The 25,314-nt window shown below is 31.6% G+C and overlaps 2 protein-coding genes across 2 annotated transcripts; one reads left to right on the top strand and one right to left on the bottom strand.

Annotated features, from left to right (window-relative positions):
* Positions 1 to 3,252: 3,252 nt before the first annotated feature.
* LOC106720477 (hexosaminidase D) lies at positions 3,253 to 6,453 on the top strand. The gene is made up of 5 exons (XM_014515191.2): positions 3,253 to 3,664; positions 3,911 to 4,102; positions 4,376 to 4,488; positions 4,856 to 5,493; positions 6,446 to 6,453. Exons 1-5 carry the CDS (start codon positions 3,320 to 3,322, stop codon positions 6,451 to 6,453), a joined length of 1,296 nt encoding a protein of 431 aa, XP_014370677.2. The 5' UTR covers positions 3,253 to 3,319.
* LOC106720510 lies at positions 6,038 to 10,749 on the bottom strand. Its single transcript, XM_014515227.2, has 5 exons — positions 10,406 to 10,749; positions 9,119 to 10,244; positions 7,757 to 8,963; positions 7,403 to 7,605; positions 6,038 to 7,165 (listed from the first exon to the last, which is right to left on the bottom strand). The coding sequence occupies exons 2-5, from the start codon at positions 10,223 to 10,225 to the stop codon at positions 6,488 to 6,490; spliced, it is 3,195 nt and encodes a 1,064-aa protein (XP_014370713.2). The 5' UTR covers positions 10,226 to 10,244; positions 10,406 to 10,749; the 3' UTR covers positions 6,038 to 6,487.
* Positions 10,750 to 25,314: the final 14,565 nt, after the last annotated feature.

Here is a 25,314-nt window from a genome sequence, read left to right as displayed (position 1 = left end):
AGCTTCCCTTTAAATGAATGGTTCAACTCTCAAATGTAAAGTGACCATTACCGCTCAAGTCGAGTTTATATTGCTTGGCTTTACAACTATTCACTAACACACTCTCTGTATGCGCATAAATTACATTATCAAGCCGGATTTCACCTACATCTGCAATGTTTGTTAGCGATTCGCGTAAATTTTGTTTCGTACTAGAGTTTTGGAATTCTTAAATTTAAAATAATAATAACTTCACTCGAATGGACAGATAAAAAAAATATTATATAAAAACTTTGCACCTCTGATGGTACCAAAGAGTTGATATAAATCCAAAATTGAATTGGCTGCACGGAGCGCCTAATAAATAAAAATAGTTGAAAAAGCAAACAGAATCTTGCCATTTTTTTAAAGTGTTGTTTGCAACTAATGAAAATATTTAATAATCATACCTTCTAAACTATAAAACAAAATAATAAAATAGTAAGAATTTCTAAAAAAAATTACGTAGTATTTAAGGTTATTCAGGAACTTCACAGGATCCCAACTTCTTCCCTAAGTTACGTTACTTTAGAACTATCAATAATAAATAGTAACAATAAGTAAAAAAGTTGACAACATATAAACTACGTTACACATATACCCAAGTTACCAAAACGTCGAAATTTGCTAGACTAGCATCCCTGAAGGCCTAAACTTTCTTATCTCGATATCCATATCGGATCTCTGATCCTAAATAATATATTAAATTTTACTCTCACTACGTTATTATCTTCGCTAAACACATTAGATTGCTGTACTCGAATAGAATCTGACGAATAGAAACCACTGCACAAAATCACATTGTTAAAATCGACTTCATATATCTTATAAACTTCTCTTTTTTATTATAAAAGAAAAACAATCTACTTTCAAAAGGCGATATGTTGTCATTCAAATACATGTAAAAAGGTTTAGATATCCTTGCAAGTACATAATCTAAATTTCAAGTGACAATGATAATGACAGGGATCACGATATGTTTTCTACAGAGATTTTGGTCTCAGAAACCAACGGTATATATATAAGATTGTCAGCCAGTAAAACTTCACTTTACACCCTGGGTTCCTCTTTTAGTCATCAAATCGTCGTCATCTTTGTGGCTATTTACCTACTGTATGGAAAGTAGCAATTATATTAGGAAATCCTTCGTTTTTGTATATTTAACTTCATGAAAGGCTAATGTTACCAATACAACAACAGTGGCAGTTCTGTTAGCTAAACGAAAGTATCAAAAAATAATATGGAATATATTGTCAGCAAAATATACTGAGAGAATACACCCTGGGGCGGGATTTCCTATACAATATGTCGAATATAGTACTTTTTTCGTATGTAAAAATATCCAGTAGTCAAGACCTGTACAATATTTTTTTCTTCTTTATTTGTTCTTTGTAATACAGTCTACTTTGGTTCAATATCATCAGTTTATAGAGTCTAAAGTTTAGATATAAAAATGTTGTAAAAAATTTTAAGATGTTAGTTATGGTTGACTGGTAAAAAAAAATTTAATTAGCTTTTTGATAGAATTTATTCGCAAAATGTTCTATTCTTTTTCAGTATGTCACGTCTTATGCCGCTTGCTTTTTTAAAAAAATAGACATCTATTAGTGGTCACCTATTGATAGGAATTCAATCTAAATTCAATGTTTTTTTGTTTTAATTAAAAATAGATAAATTCACATCTTCTTCCGCGACTCTGTCCGCGCGGAATTTAAAAAAAAAACTTAATAAGTAACTTATGTTTTCTTTCAGACTATGATCTACATCTATGTCAAATTTCATCGAAATCTCTTGAGCCGTTCTGGAGATACCTTCAAACAAACATCCATCAATTTATTAGTAAGATTTAATTACTCCGCTGGCGCAGCGACCAAAGTGGATCTTGGCTTCTGACTATAGAATAAAATCACAATGTATTTAATTACACTAATAATAATAACAAATAGATTAATATCTTAAAAAAAAAAAATTACTAAAATTAATTATTATTTTTACTCTACTCGATTGTTCAAACCTTTTTACATTTTTGACAGCTGATTGACATTGATACTTGCTGATTGTTTCTACTCCATTCGTTGTGTGTGGTTTTGTGTTTTTCATACAATTTTCTTCTTTATCCATACAATTTACATCCAGGCTCAAGATTGTATTTAATCGTTTCTGTCTCCTTTCACGTTCATCCATTCGCCCAGTTTCCATAAAAAGGGGTACAAAGTTTACACGTTTTTCATATTTTATAAGCGAGAAGTGGCCACCTGAATTTGCCGAAATAACGAAGCGACCGCTGCATGGACATCTGCAATTACAAATTCATTCCTATCTTTAATCGATGGTGAGGACGCACTGTAAGAGAATATTTTCCTATGCGTCTCTACCTTCGTCAAAATCCACTTTCCTTAAAAGAATAGAATGGGAAGGGAAAGAGGGCACAAAACTAGGACAATCATCAGATGAAACGCGGAATTACTTCCAATTGTCGCCTGTTTTCTGTATGATCTAGGTATTGCACTGGTCGAGTTGGCCCTTTCACGTAACATATCTTGTTGCTGGTGTCTACCATTCTTAAATCGCCTCTTTGTTTTTCTCCTTTAATTCCTAAACAACTGGATTATGACGAAACTTTTCTTAGAATGCTAGAAAATGTTTGTACTTTATCTTATTGTTATAATGTCTACTATATTTTATTAAAAATGTCTGGTTTTATCTCATGATTAAAAACATATTCGTAGTGCATGTTGTAGAATGCGGGGCAAATCGGTTCACTTCCTTCATATTACAGTCTTTATACTGCGCCGGCAATAACCCATTGTACAGTACTTACTCGTGACACGAATGTTGTTGAGACATTATTAAACTCGTCGATGTACAAAACAACTAGCTTTTGAATTACTAGGTTGACATTATATAATTTTTATTTTTTTAAAAGTGTGTATAACTATTTGATTTGTGTAGAATTTAGAAATTATGCTTTTTCAAGTTCGTTTTTTTCACGTTTGTTAAATTGTGAAAAATAACTGTTTCAAGCTTTGTTGAACAAAGTTTTGTTGTTTGTTGTTAATAACAAATATATGTTTACGGTTCTATGATGTCAACGTGTGATTCCAAAAACACACAGAAATATTGTTTCTTTAAGTGAAATTTGACAATGGTGAAAAAAAAAATCATTGAATGCACTTCTCCTTAAAACGTAATCAAACTAATTGAATTATAACTGAAGCTGTACATGTGACGACCGTCCGCACAGAACATGTTGCGATGTGAACGACAGTCTGTTAAAATATTTATTTAAAAGTGATACAAAATGATCGGCTATATAATAAGACTGAAGTTTTTAAGAATTAAAATAAATATGATAACATTATTCATGGCTGCAGTACATATCGGTGTATTCTACATATTGCTACATGCGTGGAGTCAACATAAGCATAAGACGGTAATATACAGACATAGAGGTGTGAATCTATCGAAAGTGATTGTACATATAGATTTGAAAGGATCACCACCGAAACTAGAATATCTGACGTCACTTTTGCCGTTGTTAAAGAATATTGGTGCAAATGGATTACTAATGGAATACGAAGATATGTTCCCATACAAAGGGGATATTGGTAATTTAAGTTCTAAATATTGCTACAAAGAAAATGAGGTGTGTTATCTTTAATTACTTGTTTTTTTGCAACAATATAATATGTAGTTAATAGATGCGTTATCTATCTTTATTAGACAGAAAGGTTAAACTCATATTTACTTTCCCTATATATAATTACTTATCTTTTCCTATTTTACTGCTTACAATTTATTCCGTCGAACTTCTCTATGAAACGATGTCTAATTTTAGGTACATTTATATTATTTTGAAAGGTTTTTTCGATATCGTAAATTTTATTTACAGCTTAAGAAATTCATAAAGTTCGCATGGAAGTCAGGTTTCGAGATTATGCCATTGGTACAGACTTTTGGTCATATGGAGCATGCATTAAAATTGCAAGAATTTAAACACTTACGAGAAATTCCAATGTACCCTGACTCCATCTGTCCTAGCAAGATGGAAAGCATGGCTCTAATCAAAAACATGTTACAACAGGTTAGTAAATTTTTAAACATAATGTTTGATTTATCTTTGTATTCTACCTCGACTATTTCGAGATGTATAAGCATACCAATTTTCAAACAATTTCATCCAATGACTGTTGATTTAAGCGAACCAAATGATTCCAAACATAACTCCGATTTTTTTAATCCTCTCGTCGGTTCCTTGATTGTCTTCTACTGCATCTCTCTACCACTTTTCTGGTACTTTTTCAACTAATAATTCTTTTCAAAATCTCATAATTTGTTTTTTTTTTGCTATTTTAAGGTTATTCAATTCCACACCAGTGTGGTACCATTAAGACATATACATGTAGGTTGTGATGAAGTATATCATATGAATAAATGCGCTCAATGTCGTAGTCGGAGAGAGAAGGAAATGTAAGTATTTTGCTAATAAGATCCAGTATTATCTGACTTCATGTTTTAGTTCCTTTAATGTCACAGTACTAAATACGAGTAGTTCAACCTAAATAACTGGATGTCCAAGGGACCGCGATATTTTTCTCGTTTTTGGATGTTTCACTGTTACTTCGATTTCTCGTTTATCTAGGTTCGACTGTAGACCTATAAATATAAATAGAAAGAAAGAGATAATCTAAATTATCCTTATGCAGATATTCAGATAACATTCCAAAATTTTCCAGTTTACATTATTATACCTTTAAAAGAAGTACACAACAATACTTAACATACTAAAATCATAACGTAATTTAACAAAGTAAATTTGTTATTGTTTTAATTGCAGAGACATTTATATGAGTCACTTACAAAGTGTTACTGACATAGTGAAATTGTACAGTCCAAATGTGACTGTGCTATTTTGGGACGATATGCTTCGAGGTGTTGATTCTAATTACTGGAGTACGATGAAGAATATGAACGACGTTGAACCAGTTTGTTGGGATTATGCAACGATGTTACATGTATCACATAGAAATTTATACAACTACCATAAGAAATTCAACAATATTTGGATAGCTTCAGCATACAAAGGTGCGGAAGGAGTGACTGCTACATTACCCGATTTGTATAGTCGCTTTATGAATCATTTAGAATGGCTAAGATTTATATTTGATTACAAATTCGGAGGAGAAAGAAAATCATACAATTTTAAAGGAATAATACTTACAGGATGGTCTAGGTATAGCCACATGGAACCATTATGCGAGTTATTACCGGCGTCAATTCCTAGTCTTGTTATGAATTTGTTACTTATCAAACATTTTCAAACAGAAACAAGCAAAGATGTACATTCAATTCCAGCTGCAGAAGTCTTCCATATATATGTGAGAGATGATTTTAAGAAATATTTTCATTGTGAATATGTAGAATTGAATGAATTTGATACTCATGCATGTCAATATAGAGAAAGTAAATTATATAGTAGCCTTGAATATTTTATATATCAAAATGAAAATATTATAAGAAAAATAAATGATAATAAAAAAGGACTACATTCGATAGAATATTATAATAAAATAGATCATTTGAACATGAATTCAATTAAATCAAATATAATATGGGTAAATGAGAGTCTACAAGATTTCATCGCTACAGAAAGTAAGGTGACGAAAGCGATGCTTGAATATCACAACTCATTTGTTGTAGCGGAATACGTACATTATAAATTTTACAATGAAAAGAAAAAACTTAAAAGTTTGTTAAAGATATTAAAAGATTATTATAAAAGTCACACGTGGCACAGAAAATCCTATAAAAACTTTTTAAACTAAGAAATGAATTAATCATTTGTTAATGGATTTAATAAAATACTGTTATTAATTTTACAATAACTCTTTCCTGGGTAAGTTTTTCTATTTAAAGAAATTGTTGCTGTGAATTTTGACAGATTGACTCTCATTTGCCTTGATGTGAAGAAAGTTAAATGTAGGATATATAGTTTTATTTAAATAACGAAGCATTTTTTTAATATTTATATTTATTTAAACCTTAAATTCATAGATTAGAACCACGTAGTTTTAGCGATAAAAATATCTTTTCCTAGCTTAATTTCACCACAATTCAATTAAGCTAAAAGATTGACGAATCTTCTGTTGTCGGCAGGATATCACGAAATTGAATTTTCCGAACTAAAAGCGAATCTCAAACATACCAATACCCTACCTAAAAAACGAGCATTACATTTTCTTGTTCGTAAATTCAGTTGCTTATGTTTAAAGATCGGTTTTATGTAACCTTAAGTCTCCTTTGATCATATATTACATTGTAAGAAATAAATTTACTTATATTTAAGACACACTGCAAAAAGCACATTTCACACTACCGGTTATAAAAAAACAGTATCACTTTTAATAAAACTATGTTATCATTATAGCACCATAAATTCAGCTCTGATTTAAAAATAAAATATCTAATTTTATCTGTTTTTACTTTCAATATCATTTTTATCGTTATTTTTAGTTTCTACGGTTGATGTTTCAAGTTTTGGTTTATGAATTGGCGCGATTTCTACTGGAGGAGGTGTTATTGGTACTAAGCTACCATCTTCTTCGGCAACTTTTAAACCAATAGTTGCTCCTAGCTTAGCACTCGCTTGTTTAAACGTATCAGATAATTTAACTTGAACTACGTTTATACACATAGATGTTAAAGCTAATCCGAATATTAAATACAAAATTGAAGCCATCATGAACATAGGATGATCGGGTACTAAATCACCGAGACCAATAGTCGACATCGATATGAAAACGAAATAAAACGATTCGAAGAAATCCCATTTCTCCCACACATTGAACGCTAAAGCTCCAATGATAATATAAATTGCTAAAATAGTGATAGCTACTGAAATTGGCAGATTGAATTCGTCGTCTATTTCAAACACAGATGGCGCTGGTGTATCTGGATCTGTTGCATTTTCTGGATCAGGTCGTAAAGTTCCAGGCTTTGGTGGTAAAGGAGGAGGTATATCGCTGTCTCTTCTTTCAACCGTAGGTGGCTTGTTGTCTTCTGGTAATTCATTTATGTCCTCTTCTGAAAATATTTGTGAAGGCCGGCGTACCACGTCGTACACGATGTTCAGACCTTTAATTACTTCCTGTAAATAAAATTTTGAAATATTAATCTCATAAGGAGACTTAAGAAATAAACTTTATGATATTAAAATTGTATTTGAAATGTAACACAAAAATTAAAACTGATTTAAATCATTGTTTCGGTCTGAAACGTACATATAAACATCACATCTTTGTTAATCTTATCGATACCTACAAAGCTAAATTCTGATCCAATACCTAAAATGTGATTATTTATAAAACTATTTTTTGTCACTTACCTGCATCGGGACTGTCCTTCGAACTTTCTTGCAGCTTCTGGTATAATAAAATCTTCTAATAAAGGCCCAGAAGAACTTAATAATTCTCGTAAATAATTTACCGAAGTCAGCAAGCACAATCAAAAACAGTGGAATTCCAATAATGGCATAGACAATGGTAGCCACTCGGCCATAAGTCGTTTTTGGAGCTATGTGACCGTAACCTGTAACAGAAAAATTTAAAATAATAATATGATAAACAACTTTTATTGAACAAATTTAAATTGTTATTGTTCCAAATAAAACACACCGAGACAAAATTGTCTGTTTATTTATCGATGCAATAAATATTATTACAATTTTTATGACTCTTACCAATAGTTGTAACTAACGTCAGGCAATATACAAATGAGTTCATAAAATTCCAAGACCTCTGCCCGCTGTAAGATGTCACGCCTGCTTCGTGTGCTGTGTGTAGTTGATTTTCAAATTCAAAAAGCTTATTTCTTGCCATTGATTTCCAATCTTCTTCACGTAAATAGTGACTACCACGCCAAAGACTTTCAATAAAATCTCTTTTAACACTCCTACTTCCACATTTGTACGCATTTTCAAAAGATCCCTCTAGCATTTTAAACATCATACCTCCAAACCCACAAATGATTATTAAAAGGATCAACTCACAAATACACCTGTTTCTAAGTAGTCTAAATTTTTCACATTCATCTTTTTGTTCTTCCAGAAACTGTTGCCAACGAGACAAATGTTTCCATCTACTTTTTGTAACCTTTTTGGGGATAACAAGTTTTTCTTCTATGTTGGGTTCATGTTTAAATAATATTATTGGTTCTTCGCTTAAAGTATTTGCATTTCTTTTTCTTAAAATAGATTTTTGCTCTCTAACATTCTCATTGTTATTCTGCAAAATATTACCCGTTTGTGTTAGGGTAATGTTTCCCGTCGAATCCTTTTTGTCAACTTCTTCGCTCAAAAGATTTAGTTTACGGGTCAGTTCAGCTGTTCTTTCGGATAAATCAAATTCATATTCATTTTCACTCGGTGAAGATGAATAGCAACTTGATGTATACTCAGACTGACTTGCGTCTACATAGCCAGAACTGTGTCTAGTCCGATTTCCCTGTATTGAATCGGGCTTTTTTACTGAAGTAATTCCAGACAAAATTTCTTTATCGCTTATTATTTGGATAGTTTTGGGACAAGAAATACCTCTAGTGTGCCGTAAATTTGTTGGAGTTTTATTAGGCGTTTTTAAAACTCTTTCATTACACTTTTTATACTCAGTTGGAAGTCTTGGATCATCTTTTGGTATCGACAAACTTCTAGCTCTTGCCTTTTGCATTAACTCTATAATTTCTAAACTAGTTTGGCTTATTCCTGTACCGGTTTTATCTATTTTGTTACTAGTATTATCTACTGTTCTGTAAAATGACTGTGAACGATTAGCTCTGGGAGATTTCATGAATCGACGAGGTGTCGGTGTGATTTTCCGTTTATTGATATTGTCAGAATACTTTTCTTGGTATAGTTGATCTTCACTCATTTCGCTTTCGCTTGTCTTACTCTGTAAATTTTATTATTGATTAATAAGCATTAGTATGTCTCTTTACTAAATTTTCTTTACACATTTTCGTATCATTTTTGCTAAATAATATTGTAATACAACATTATTAATAAAATAAACATCAGAATCACAATTAATTTTAAGTAAAAACTGACCCCGAATCTTGATGCGGATTTGCTCCTTGCTGGTTTTACAGGTGGAATTTTACTTTTTGGTTCTTCTCTTGTTGGTTTAGTAGGAATTTGCTTCACTACTGTTGGCTTCTGATCTGCGGACAATTTTCTGCTCGGTGTCCTAACTACTCGTTCTCTTATTTCTACGGCTGGTTTTTGATCTTGAGTTAATTTTTTACTAGGAGTTCTTTCTACCTGTATAACTCTGGTTACTAATTCACCGCTAGTTGAAACAGCTTCAGGCTTAGGTGGTTTAGTTTTTTGAAGCTGTGTGGTTTTACCCTCCTCGTTTTTAAATTCATCTTTTTTTGGCGAGATTTTGGACTTAGTGCTCTTTTCTTGTAATTTCATTTCATTAACCTCATCGGGATATACCAATTCTTCTAATTTTTTGGGAGCTATAGGCATCGGATAAGGGAAATTCTTCTCACGTGGTGATGAACTTGCAGTGGTAGGTGGAGATAACGATCCTCTGTTTTCTATTCTTGTAGCGTCCACAGAACTGCGTCTAGTTGACTCGTCATCTTTAGGTCCCAAAGTGTAATTCGTGCTCAAAAGTTTATTCGTCGGATCAATAAAACTTCCCTTACGTTCTAGTGTTGATGATTCTTCCTTGTCTGGGACAGCAAAAGGGGATATACTCCTGCGTCGTCTCTCATTAGCTGCCATTGCTCGAGCTTCTAAGACTTCATCCCTATCTAAGTCATATACGGGATCTTTTAAATTAGCTTGTTCCTGAACTAAGCGCCTCATTTCCTCATAAGTTTTATCAGCTTCTATTTCTCTCGGGTTTCGTGGATTGTTATCTTCGTCATCAGAAGTTGGAGTATCTTCATGAGGAACTTGAGTGCGACTTGGTTCTGGGGTTTTTTCTCTTTGCCTCATTGCCTGTCCTCTATTTTTAGACAAGTTTCTTCTTTTTCTTAGAGACATAGATTCTCTGTCAGTATCGTCTTCCATGTTTAATTTTCCTTGCTGTTTACTTCTGTCTGGAGATTTCGATACCAATTTGCCTGGAGTCTGTGTTTGTGATGATGCTTTAGTAGAAAGAATTTTGGTACTATCCAGTAGTTTATCGTTTTCATTCATAACTTGATGTAAACTGCCCCTGAAATAATAAAGCAACCTATTAAAGTAAACGGCGAATCGGAATTGGAATAATCATATGTTATAGTTCTTATTCTTTATAAAATTAATTTTATACAATTTCTGAAAGTAAGGTAGGTAATAACTTAAAAATTATACAATATAGAAAAAACAGTTTCTTACCTTTTGTTATAGTCGCTTCGAGAAACTCTGTCTTTTCATCGGGGTCAACGTAAGATGTCTAATAAAAGAATCTATCGCGATCAATATCCACACTTTACTTTTACGTAACACTGCAATTGACACAACAACCGTTTTCGCATTAGTATATTCAAATGGGACCTTTATAATTTGTATTGGTTATGACATTTTTAAGAATTATGCTTAAAACATCGAATCATTTTACTGTAACATCTCTTCGGAACTGACTAAAGTGCGACTTGCACGCTGGGCACGGTTCCAATTCTACGACCACGGCTACGTTCCGTTCAGATCGCGTATGTGTGCGCCGAAAATAAAAGCAAAATAAATTATTACAACACTAGATATGTCGTTACGTCATCGATCACAAGATCATTGCTCTATCTAAATTGGTGATTAAATTTTTTTGAACTGTTTATCTACATTTTTTTAATTGTCACTCGCTAAGAGAAACAAAAAACGCATCTTATATTGAACTTATATCGGTTCAGGTGTAGGGTATAAAAAACTAACAAGTTTCAAATTTAACTATTACTTAAACAATTTTCATAATCATTCCTGAAGAATAATACCTACTTTAATTAGCAAGAATATTACATTCTAGAAATGGATTTTTAAATTTGTAATTCCAGTATTACTTGGAGCGCCTAGTTTTATCTGGTCATCCATCTTACATCTATCTCGAGTTAATGGCTCGGCTATTAGCAATCGCAGTGAAACTGTTTGAGAATGAGACAGCGAAGAAATTAAAAATTCTATTATCAAATTATTTCATTCGACCCTGTGAAAAATGAATAGCAACGAGTACCTCAAGTGAAATTGCTTTTTTCATATTACAGTAGGTATATTGACATTAATATCTTATCTTTTAGTTCTTAAGTCTTTCATCATTAAGTGATTATTAAATTTCTCAAATATCAAAAAGTGAAAATAGTTAGCAAAATGTTTTGTCGTTTACAAAATTTTAGATCCAGCGTATCTTTTACAAAAATAAATGCAAACTATACACAAAACAGAACAGTATTTCATTAAACCAGCCACAAGCAGTTTTGTTGCAGTGTTGTTTGCTGCGTTTGTTTCATTCGAATATCTTTTTGCATGCTGTAATTGAGTTTTGAGTATTTGCACAAAACACTATATTTATGCTGTTATGTAGTTTCACACCAATTTGATTGTTAATTCCTGACTATTTAGTCATTATGTTACTGCATTAATATACGTCAGCTTATTTTTGATTAAGAATACACGCGTTAAGCACTTCATTCCTTATAGTGTCATTACAATATAAAAATACTAGCTGTCGCCCGCGAATCCTATGTATTCTTCCAGACTATGCTCTACCTCTATGGCAAATTTCATCGAGATCCAAGCAGCCGGTCTGGAGATACTTACTTGGATTTCAAACAAACAACCATACATCGATTTAAACATTCGCATTTATAATATTAGTAAGATTATATTAGTACTAAACTTTTAGGTTTTAAACTGGAATTCATCTGGTGTTGCGGATTTCGATGGGCGTCGGATCAATTAATGTTAGGCGATCTGCTGGTTATTTGCCCCCTTATAAAAAAAAAAAAAAAAAAAAAAAAACTATATACTAAAAACTCACCAATGGTTGTAAAAATAGTTCCAGCATAAAACATTGAATTCCAGAACGTCCATGTGTTCTTTACAGTATCATTATCATTAAGATGTTTCATGCAGTCAGAATAATTGTTCTCGTAGTCTTTCAAATAAGCTACTATTGATGTTATCATATCCTGTAAAAATAATTATAAATTAATAATAACCAGTGTTTGGTATTACATCCTAGTCTTTCTTAATTTAAAATTTTCTATTTGATTTATCATTATTCATCTATACATATTATTGTAGTGTCTGTTTGTAATATTAAAAAAAAACATATTTCGTAGTATTTAACAGTGATAGACGCCAGCAACAACAACATTCGTTGCACGAATTAGCAGGCTCGCTCGGTGAAAAAATACCACGACCACACAGAAGACAGATGTGAAGTGGAAGTAATTCCGCGTTTCGTCTGATGAGTGTTGTGCCGGAGGCCTAATTTTAATCCTCTTTCCCTTCCCACCCTTTTCTTATAAGGAATAGATGGGAAGGGGATGTGGATTTGATGGAGGAGGAGATGCATAGGAGGGTTAAATATTCTCTTTTTGTGCGTCTCCTCCTTCGTCGATTGGGGGTAGGTAACGCATCTGCAATTGCGAATGTCTATGGGCAGCGGTCGCTTCGCCATTTCTGCGAATTCATGTAGCCGCTTGCTCGTTTGCCACCTTGTGTAATATATATCGAGAGGTGAAAGGCTATTTGTTTTAAGCGACATTTTTTGCGATATTAACTTATATATATATATTCAGATTCAGGGAATTTTTCTGATATATATAAAAAAAGACATGATGAACGAAAAACCGTATTTAATTATTTTGTCTGTGTCAACTAAGCCGCGTTTGTTCCGCATAATTTCCGGAACAGCGGGATTTTGATGACAAGGTAGCTGATGCATCCGGTGAGTATTGTGGACTACTTTTTCCTCTGCGCTGATCGACCGCTTGTTTTGAATACTTGTTTATCTTTTATTCTATTTTTTTCTCTATCGTACAAAATAAATTCTACAATTGCAATTTAAATAACGTTTTGTTCTGGATCGGTTTAATATTCTTTTAAATATAACTATCAAAACAGCTTTTGTATGTATGTTTCGACAGTAATAACTTACAGTTATTTAAATGTAGCTCTTTTTGCTTTTGTATAACTAACTGTGTATTAAAAATAGCAACTCACCTCAAAAGCGGTTTTATTATTAGAAATATGGTGAATAGTGATCGCCGCTTCTCTTCTTATTTGTGATAGCCTTTTGTCGTATTTCTGTTCACTTGAAGCTGAAATAATAATGAAAAATATTGATAAGCATTTTTATTATTAGATTCGATCTTCTTATATATAAATGTGTCGGATAAAATGTATATTTATTTATTTAGTTTTTATTAAGATGTAAAAGAATTAATTCCTAGTTTAAATTATTGTCTTATTGGCGCCAAATAGTGTTAACATTTTCTAGTTTTATGTCAGCGCTGATTTTGAGTGCTACTGTCCTACTGTCCTATTATGTAAACCAGGGATAATTATAACTAGGTTTTATTTTTATTAAATACTAGCTGTCTCCCGCGACTCTGTCCGCGCGGAGCTAAAAAACTTAGTAAATAGCGTATGTGTTCTTCTAGACTATGTTCTACATATGAGCTAAATTTCATCAAGATATGTTGAGCTGTTCCGAAAATACTTTCAATCAAACATCCATCCATCCATCTAAACTTTCGCATTTATAATATTAAGTTAGATTAGTAAGATATAGTAAGATTAAATTTATAAATTAGACCTATCTAGACGAAAATAATATTCAAGAGTAGTATAAAATATAGACTATCATTTCACGAAAGATAAATATGAAAGCTTAAAAATAACATAAATAAGTTAGCTAGAGTTAACTTTAGTATTTATTTGAAGCGATTTGTAAACGTCGCAGAGCATTTGAAATGTTTATCGAAGCATTTCAAAACACGAACGCCCCGAGTCGGTTGGTGGAAATAACAAAGTGAAAAAATAAATGGCTCGGAATTCCGACATTCACACGCAACGTTGAAAAACCAAGTGACGAATGTAAACAAATTGCGAACTATAACTTAAATACTTAATGCTTAGATGTATGGATGGATGTGGTTACCATGACGTAGGTTTGTGGTCAAGGTGACATTGTATTAGAAAAGATAATATGTTTATATTTTCTACAAATGTATATAGGGCGATAAAATTATCTGTCCGGTAGACAAAGATCCTTGTTGGATTGTAACTCTCTTTTCTTGTGCATTTTCTGTATATTTACATAAATATATTTTCTGTAAAAACTAAGTGCTATAACAGCGCTACACTCATCGGGTAAGATATGTATGTTGAACTATACTTCATTATTCGATAATCATTTTTTCATTTATTAAAAAAGATGTGTAAGCAAACGTTGTTGACTCAAGGAAATGAGTGTCGTATATCTGCCGAGGGCGCGTATTGATTTTCTTTGTACCTGAGAGAAAAAACATACAACATATGAAATCATTATTCATTTCTTGTTATTCATTTGTTTCGTTTTATTTTCCAATTCCATTTGTAATTATCTTGTTCTATGTTCTTGTATTTTCGACATATCGAATGTTTCAGATCCTAACGAGATTAACCAACTTGTTGTTTTCTTATAAGAACAAAAGGTATGTAGGTAATTAAACCCACCGTGCTTGACATTATCTAAAAAACTTAATAACTTAAAACTTTCATAATAAAAATCAAAAGTTTTAGTGAAAACGAAGCGAAAGTGTTTTGTTTTTCAGACATTTTTGAACATTTGTAGGCCTAACCCGAACATTTGTGACAATCGCCATCGTATACTCATCGACAAAATTTCTATTAAAATTTGTGCAGCGTTGGGCGTAAAGTATACCAAAAATCTCATACTAATTTTGACATAATTGATGACGATACGAAGACAATTGTCAAATATGTATATATTCGTGCTAAACCCACTGTCCAGTGGTTTGGAAATGCACAGCGGACGTTGCAATTAATTAATGGATTTTGAATTATATACCAGAAAAATAATTTATGATTATAACATTAGTATCAAATTCAAACAACTAAGTGTGTCCGATTTTAATATATTCGGAAGTCAAAAATTAATATCAAACTTTGTTAAACAAATAAAAATTCCAAAAGGTTACAGTTTATTTTTCTATGTTATGTTATGTTATGCAAATGTTTGGATAAAAGTATAAATCATTTAAAAAGTTTGATTAATAAATAGAAATACTGACAATGTAAATGTTTATTCTAAACCGATTCACTGCGTGGAGTGTCGACAAACAATACTGAAATGCTGACCAAACGCAAACTGTAAATGATTTTTTAAATGAAGTGTGAACACTAGATACATTTATCATCAAAGGTGTAACTACGAATCTTTTATATAAGTGTACGTAATAATCTCTTTTAAAAAAATAACATTAAAATTTTATTGTTTTACTAGCTTTTACCCGCGACTCCGTCCGCGCGGAATAAAAAATAGAAAACAGGGTAAAAATTATCCTATGTCCGTTTCCTGGTTCTAAGCTGCCCACCAATTTTCAGTCAAATCGATTCAGCCGTTCTTGAGTTATAAATAGTGTAACTAACACGACTTTCTTTTATATAGATTTGAACTGAAACATATACTAAATTTTATATTAATTTCAATCAACTTGAAGTGAGTCTAATTATATAAATATTTGACCCCAACAAATACAGCAAGTTGAATAAAACCGTTTTAATATAAGCAAAAATAGATAACAAATAGACCAATCTCTTTGGTGTAGACATTATGATCCCTTTGTTACGAAATCTAAAGGCAAAGCTTTATCAAGGGCAGAAGGCAAAGGCCAAGGTTGTTATTTGGCCACTATTAGTTTAGGTTTAATACAGAATAATAATAATTCACAATTAAATATACCCACATCCAAAATTATCTCACAACAATCACAGCAAAGAAAATTCGATGCTTATCGCTCCATAAAGTAAGTTAAGAGCCAAAAGAAATTGAAAAAGAAGACAGCTGTCTCCGATTGAAATGAAATATCATCGAAACGATAAGAGATTCTAAATTAAAAAAAAAACACTTGAACGTCTCTGAGTGGAATTACGATATAATTTATAACTTGAAATTTTAATACTTTATCAAAATTAAATCCTGTTCATTTAATTAATATCAAATATATTTTTCGATTGATTTCAATTTTCTTTACTGAGTAACAAATTGAGCAACTAATATCATATATTTTTAAATGAAAGGTAAATACAATTTAATTTTTTTAATCATTAGTTTTTTTAATCATAAGAAGGTAGCCAGGGTAGAAGGTGAAGGTAGCCAGGGAAAAATCAATGAAAGCATAAAAGGTTGATTGTAAAAAAGGAAAGGTAGGAAGTTACAATTTACAGTATTGCAAAAAAAGGAAAGTCACCATACTTGGCGAATAAACTATGATTATTAAAAAAAAAACAAAAACGCCTTTATTAATCTCAAATGAAAAAAAAAAATAAGTTTATAAATTAAAACATCCTTTTTCCAAAGTCTATTTTAATTATGTCTGTCTCAGATTTTTAATTATAACTCACAAGATTTATTTGTATTTCACTTCAATAAATACACAAACAGTTAAAAGCAACAATAAGAAATGTCGTACACGAAATTAAAAACTGTCACGTCTGCGAGAAACAAGAAATTAATCCAACTTTGAGAAGAAAATAAATCACAAACTCCAATCGTAATATTTCCACGCTGAAATCTTTAGTCAGCAATATTTTATACATATCACAAACGGGTGAAGTCCTACGTGATAATCACACAAAAATTAATGAAAAGAAAATGTGTTTTTTTTTTTCAAAACTAGATGGCGTTGTTTAAAATTTTGAAATTAATTTTAGTATAGAAAATTACAAGGTTTATGTTTTATGTTTTTTCATTCAAATTGTTAATTTTAAATAAATAAAAATCCCTTTTTTTACACACTATATAGTAGCAAAACTAATAAAAAATTGATTACAACTTGAAAAGTCGTTGTTAAACGATGTGTGAGTAAAAGCAATTTGCAATTCACAGAGCGTTATCATACTTGACACTTTGTTAGCTGATATCCGGAATGCTGATTGCTCTCACAGGTCAGGTCGATCCTCGTTAGAACTGTCGTAAGGGTTTCGATTCAATGAACATCGTATAAGTCAATTGTTAGTATACATACTACTCGAATATTAACATAGGACATAAGTTTCCACAACTGAAACAAATGTTTAACATTTTTAGAAGCCAGCAACAATAACATCATTACCATGAATGGAAAAATATTATTTCATCTCAATTTTTTAGGAATAATGAAAGTTTGCCTTGTCCTAGCACCCTCGTTAGTGGGATAAGTATTTCTGTGAAAAAAAACTCTCTGAGAACTTGTCCCTAAAGTCCCCTAATTACATTCATGTCTAGTTCTCACTTAAAATTACATATCCAACTGAAAATGAAAAAGATTTTTGCTTTTACTTGTTTAAATAATGTGTCTAACGTTAAAATTTTATAGGATCTTTGAACATTGTCGAAATGTTGTAACACAGAAAAATATTCAAAGCTAAGAAACAAAAGATTTACATGTGAATAAATAATCACATCGTTTTGTTACATAATGAAAATAGTTATATGTGTTGTTAAGATCGTAGTAAACAAAGTGATCATAATTGTAAATCGAGATTCCTTGACGAAATTCTTAAGTCTATATAATGAGGGAAAGGCGCACATTCCTGTCTGACAGTTACGGATGCCTGCCCCCAGCTAAGCTATTTAAGATGACGTAAAATTTTAATAACACGACAGATATTTACGAGCAGGATAAGGAATTACGGAGATTCTGTGATGTACATTCAAAACTACTATATCATTTACTTTTACTTAACACTGTATATATTTTTATTTGTAACAACAATTAAGTCAAGTTGCAAAGATTAACTTGTCTCCCTTAAATTTGTTTAGATGTTACCTTAGCAGTCCTTTAGTGAAAATTTCTCAGACACCCCACACAGAGAGCAGGTCCAGTGGAAGCAATTCCGCCTTTCATCTGTATAGTGTGCGTGCTGAATGCCAAATTCTTTTCCTCTTTCCCTTCCCACCATTTTCTTGTAAAGATGGGATATGACGGGGATGCGGATTCGGCAGAGGAGACGCATAGGTAGAAGAAATATCCAAACTGTCGATCAAAGTTAGGTATCACATCGGCAAATGCGGATGTTTATGGGTAACGATCACTTCGCTATTTTTGAGAATTTAAATGGCCGCTTGCTCTTTACACTATAAAGAAAATAAATTTACACTAATTTACAACCTCAGATACAAATAAAGTAAACACTCAAGATGTAAGTAACGAAAATTACAAAATCCAACTTATATTTATTTAAATTTAATATTTAGCTAGCTTTTATCCGCGACTCCGTTCCCGCGGAATTTAAAACAAGGAAACGGGATAAAAATCATCCTATGTCCGTCTCCTAATTCTAAGCTACCTCCCCATCAATTTTCAACTAAATCAGTTCGACCGATCTTGAGTTATAAATAGTGTAACTAACACGACTTTCTTTTATATATATAGATGACTAAGAAATTCTTCTACGAAAAAAACAAATAGCAATAAAATTTCATAATGTTTTATTACTCGTTTCCCAAAACATTCGGATCGTAATAATTCAAATCTCCGACATATCCCCGATAGAGAGTGTTATGTTTCTAAATAAATATTTATGTCTCAATATGACAAAACATTTCGAACTCGTAAAGGTCAAAACCGATAGAGAATAATGGTTTTCATACAATGAATAACTAAAAATAGAAAAATATCAATTTTATATTTAACTTAGGACCTCACAATGTCAAAGAAGAGTGTTGAATAACTAACAAATAAATTAAATTTAAAACTTTCTGTTAAATTAGTTTGCATTTCACAGCTCAATTGGAGATTATGAAACGCCAACAATGTCTTTATGTCATAAATAAGTTCCAAGTAGATTATTCTGGATTTTAGTTGAACACTGTTTAACGACCCTTTACTTTTTTTTATAGCACAAGGTGACAAACGAGCAAACGGCCACCTGAATTCGCCGCAACAGCGAGACGACCGTTGCCCTTAGACATCCGCAAATGCAGATGCGTTGCCTACCTTTAATCAACGGAAAAGGGGACGCACAGAAAGAGGATAGTTACTAGGAGGATACTTAATAGTATTTATTAATAGAAATTGATTGTTCTTGTTAAATGCTTATGACAATTGTTGGATATTTAACTGGATTTGTTCATTCATTATTGTTTTTTTGGTGTATTTATACTTACTTACCGTTGGTTACTGAAGCTAAAATCTCTGTATAAAACATATCGTCACCCCTGTCATTATCTTTCACAAAACAGAAATAGGTAATATGTTTTAAAAGGGGATTTAGGTCTTAGAAACTCACAGGTAGTGCTTTTTAAATTATAACCTAACTAGCTTTTACCCGCGACTCCGTCCGCGCGGAAAAAAAAAATAGAAAACGGGGTAAAAATTATCCTATGTCCTATTCCTGGTTCTAAGCTACCTGCCCACCAATTTTCAGTCAAATCGATTCAGCCGTTCTTGAGTTATAAATGGTGTAACTAACACAACTTTCTTTTATATATATAAGATAGTCAATATGATCTTGTACGAAAGGAGAGGTGACATTTGAATTTTTAAACACAATTTTCAATGTTAATTTAAATATCTCTCGTTTATTTAACAAATAGTTTAGTCGCCTTCAATCTCATTTACATATAATGTAAATTGATTCGTTCAAAAGTGAAATAATCGCCTTAATGAAGTGAAGTTAAATAATTGTACAGTCAGCTTCATAAATATAGTGGCAGTCAAGATATCCAAATATATAGGAACACCTAAAGTGATCAATTATATAAGTACAACCAAAGTCATCAAATTAATTGAAGCATCCACTCTGCTCAAAAAGATCGAAGCGTTCACATCGTCATATATATGAGTACATTCAAAGTGCTCATAATTATAGTAACAGACAGAGCGTCAATAGTAACGAAGCATCGAAAGTATGCAAAAATATCGTAACATTTGACAAAATTGAACTCTATCTTTATTTCCTTGAGATACACTTTGAAATATACTACTTCTGTCAAATTAATTTGACATTTTATATCAAAACATTTTTTTGCTATTTACTACAAGTTTACGTCCCGCATGACAGATACTAGATAGATAAGCAATATCAAATTTTAATTTGTCACCATATATGCCAGTTTGGCCTTACGGCTTAACTGTTCGCTGTAATACGCAGTTTTGGCGATTCGAATCCCGAACTTTATTTATTTTTAAATTTTTAAGGTTTTTAATTTTATCATCAAAGCGTTATATAACATTGAACTTTATCGCAACAATTATTGGTTACTATTCGACATCTTTAAAAATTAAGGAACCACAATATTCCTTGTCCTTTTTTTTAACCGAGACATCATTAGCATGTTTTTTTATTGTTCACGTTTGTTATTGTAAGTTTCGTCATTTAATTCCGCACGGACTAAGTCACAGGCGACATCGAATACGTGTAATAAATATATGCTTGGAAAATTCTACTACAACCGGACTGAAGATAACAGTAAGAGAAAAATATTTTGATACAAATTGTCAAATAATTTAACAGAAGTTGTATACTTTCAAAGTGTATTTCAAGGATATGGATATACGAGTAGAATTCAATTTCAATGACCGCAATGACAAGTGAAAACACTCTCCGCCCACTCGCTTTATTCCGAGATGGCCGAACCTAATCGTTATTAATTTTATTTAAATATTTAATACCCCAAATAAAAATTTAAAATTGTTTTTGTTAAGAAAAAAAAATTCTAAGTACATTACCAGATTTTTCCTTTTCATTAAAAAAATCAAGCTCTATATGTGATCGATAATATTGTAAAAAAAAAACCTTGTAAGCCTGGGATTCGAACCATTAAACTTACGTACTGCGGCGAAAATAGTAAAACACTGAAACTAGCACATATTGTGACAGAGTAAAATTTGATATTACTTACTAGCTTTTACCCGCGACTTCGTCCGCGCGGAATAAAAAAAATGCTCACAAGATAAAAAGTTCCTATGTCCGTCTCCTAGTTCTAAGCTACCACCTCCCCATCAATTTTCAGCTAAATCAGTTCGACCGAAATTTAGTTATGAACAGTGTAACCAACACGACTTTCTTTTATATATATAGATTAGGTATCATGTATCGTAAATTTATAAATTTTAAACGTCATAATAATAAGAAGAAAAATGTTGGGTTGTCCGATAAGTTCGTGCCCATTTTTAAGGGAAATTTTAAAGGCCCTTAAGTTTTGGCATACGTCTTTTAAATTATATTTGTTCGATTTTATAGCAAAACGTCTTATGTATTTCGGCAAAAATTAAGTCAATCAGTTTTTATAAAACTAATAGAAAAGAACGAATCGTGTCCTATCATTTGTCAAAATATGGCTGAAGTTATCCTCTTTTAGTATGTATGTGTTATTAAACATGTCATATGTTTTCAATATTTATAATATATTCTGGTCTATTCTAAGATACCTATTGAAAATCGGAAAGAACTTATTAGACAACCTATTATGCTGATACAAAGCGTCAAATGAATTTAACAGATGTAGTATATTTCAAAGTGTATCTTAAGCAAATAGAGATAGAGTTCAATTTTGTCAAATGTTACGATATTTTTGCATACTTTCGATGCTTCGTTACTATTGACGCTATGTCTGTAACTATAATTATGAGCACTTTGAATGTACTCATATATATGACGATGTGAACGCTCCCATGTTTTTGAGCAGAGTGGGTGCTTCAATTAATTTGATGACTTTGGTTGTACTTATATAATTGATCACTTTAGGTGTTCCTATATATTTGGATATCTTGACTGCCACTATATTTATGAAGCTGACTGTACAGCAAAGTGGTTTATTTTGAATAACTTTTTATTTACTTTAATTTAATTTAAACAGTTTATGCTAGTAATATTTATTGGAAATTTATAACGTGAGTTTTCATTGCTGAATTCCTCTACTCTTATTCCTTTGAAAAAACATAGACAATGATTTTTATAAGATGACTAGTTGTCGCCCGCGACTCCGTCCGCGCGCAGTTAATAAGCTTATATGACACGTTCGTAGATTTACCATAGCAGCGCCATCTATTGATTACTTACTCAACCCAGTCGAAAGGTATCGACATCTGTTAGAATCATTTGGAGTTAACAGATAATTGTGACTGTCAAATAATAACAGACAAATAATTAGCAATAAATTAAAATTGCGACTATAATTTGAGATTTAAACTATCCTATCTCTCAAGTTGGATCGAACTGCACATGGTGTGCGAATTTTATTATAACCGGTTAAGTGGTTTAGGAGTCCATTGAGGACAAACATTGTGACACGAGATTTATAAATATTAAGATTTTTGCAGCTCATGCTCACGTTGTGAATTTTTAAATAGCGGAGTGGTTAATTTGACTTTGGGTTTCGAATGTAGTGTGACTATTTTTTTTGTGTACAGTGACAAACGTGAAAGTTGCCACTGTAATTCACCAAAAATAGCATAATGACCGTCAGCTATAGACATCTTCATTTGAAAATGCTATTCCTACATTTAATCAACAGAGGAGATACACAGAAAAGGGATATTTCCCCTCCTTTGCCAAACTATTTTTTATACACAGTTTTATTATTTATAATAGCAAAATATATTTTCGTTGTAATTTTTTTTCATAATTACTTCAAGATCATTTTTCTTTTTAATATTCCTAGACTGATTAGATAATAAAAAAATATTTTTCACAACATATTTTATCTTTGTTGCCTTATTAATTAACTAAATGAATAAGAATTAAGTCCTCTAGTAAATTACAACTCTCAAACCATTAACTCACAATAATTGAACATAAATCTCGCCCATTTAAGAATCTCGGAGAGATCATTCAACTTTACCCTTTAGGGAAACAAGGTTTACGCGATCTTGTAAATTTCTTATTCTTAAATTAAACAATACAATATAGCACAACAAATAAAAAATGTGCCACAATAAATTAAAAAAAGTAATACTTTACTATACTACCAAAAATAAAGTCATTTATTCAATTAGTTATTAATTTAAGTCCTTATACAGACCTTACGAGACTAAAAGTCTTGACCAAGGTCACGTTAATATTTTTTAAATTAATTGCCTTATATATTTACTGCCAGTTAATCGTATATTCGGTCAGTACAAGCATAGCATACATATCAACTGTAATTTGCTCCGCCATCTTGAGGATTGCAGTGATTTTTCTCACGACGACGAAGCTCTTGACAAAGTTGCGGGCGACTGTATTTGACGATGAAAGATAGAAATGTCGGCGACGCGCTGTGTACGAACCTCAATGCGTAAATCGCTTAGCGACTAAAATCTTCGGATTTCGAAATTTACGTTGCCTTGTGTATAAAGGCTTAAGACAATATTTTTAATTGAACATTATTCACAATGAGAGTTACAATCTGTCAACCGTATTGGATTGAGGTAGGAAAGGGTTTCGTTTAACTACGAGAATTACTTTTTTATTCAAAACCCATTCAAATTGCGGCCGGGGATTTAATTCGCTTGTGTTGTTTGAGACCGCTACAGTAATCAGATTTAACGGGGAGATTTAAAATTTTAGAATACGTTTTTCGCAATATTATTTATAACTTCACAGAAATATTTTAAATATAATAAAAATAGTATAATAGAATTATCGGCCCAATAGGATTTTTTTCCCATTGGGTCGATTGAATCTATAGGATTAATATGTTTTTTGTTTCTATGGACTCAATCGGCCCAGTAGAAAAAATCCAAAACTATGGAAACAGTGAACAGATGTAACTTACAATATAGATGGCAACCATAACACTTTTATATTTTAAGAGAAAATTAGTAATTTTGTTAAGATTGTGAAATAAAGCGAAGGGAACTTGAAAGTGAAATTAAAATAGGTTGAGAAAATTTTTGAAGTAACGAACGGAGAATGTATTAATACGTATAAAATTTAACTCTTTATAATTCCATATAATATAATATTTATTCCGGGCTTTCACATCAAAGTGAAGATTACTTAATATTTTACTCCTTAGATGTAAGTTCCACATAGTATCATTAATTATGCCATAATTATTTAAGATATGCCTTCTTCTAAAAATCACCGAAAAAAATGACCCTAATGAATAAAATAAAAACATTTTATATTTATGTCGAGCAACCGAATACGTTGTAATATAAGTCCTATTACAAGCAAATAGGATATATTTTTATTTGATACACTACATGATACCTGTGAGTCTAGCACGAGTGTTTGTGACAATTGCCTTTGTATCGTCAATTATGTCAAAATTTTTATGAGTTTTTTTTGTACTTTACGCCCGATAGGGGGCGCTACATAAATTTTAATACAAAATTTGTCGATAACGATACATTGGCGATTGTCATAAATTCGTGCTAGGCCCACTAAGACTTACCTTCTCCGTTGAGACGAGTTGAAATTTTAATAAATCTTGTATTTACGAACGCTCCAAGCTTTTCATACTGACACTTAAGAGCCCTTCCTAAATAGGAGTGCTTTTATTAAATTTTCATGTACGATGACATGTTCAAAAAGGTTAATAATTTGGTTTTTCTTTTTATTTTACACTAGCTGTCGCCTGTGACTCAGTCGGCGCGGAATTTAAAGAAAAACGTAATAAGTAATATATGTGTTTTTCCAGGCTATATTCTACATCTGCGTAAAATTTCATCAAGATCCATTGAGTCTTTCCGGAGATACCTTTAAACAAACATCCATCCATCCATCCATCCATCTAAACATTCACATTTATGATATTAGTAACATTATAATATTAGTAAGATTAGTAAGATAGTACGATTTCGTTGATTTCTTTTGAGAATGGATGTATGGAAGCATGGATTTTGTTTGAAGGTATCACCAGAACGGCTCAACGGATCTTGAGATATAGAACATAATCTGAAAAACACATAGGCCATAATTACGTATTTATTAAATTCCACGCGGATAGTGTCGCGGGCGACAGCTAGTATTTAATATGGTTACATTAAGTTTTTTAATAAATATAAATACATTTTATGTAAAAACCTCTTGAATATTGTCAACATTGCGTATTAATTTCTATCAAATAAATAGAAATATTTTTAAACGGATTTAAATTTGAATAGGCATGT

The sequence above is a fragment of the Papilio machaon genome, chromosome 24, assembly GCF_912999745.1.
Source record: "Papilio machaon chromosome 24, ilPapMach1.1, whole genome shotgun sequence".
NCBI lineage: Eukaryota > Metazoa > Arthropoda > Insecta > Lepidoptera > Papilionidae > Papilio > Papilio machaon.
The sequence above is the reverse complement of the archived record's forward strand: the minus strand, read 5'-3'. Positions and strand labels throughout refer to the sequence as shown.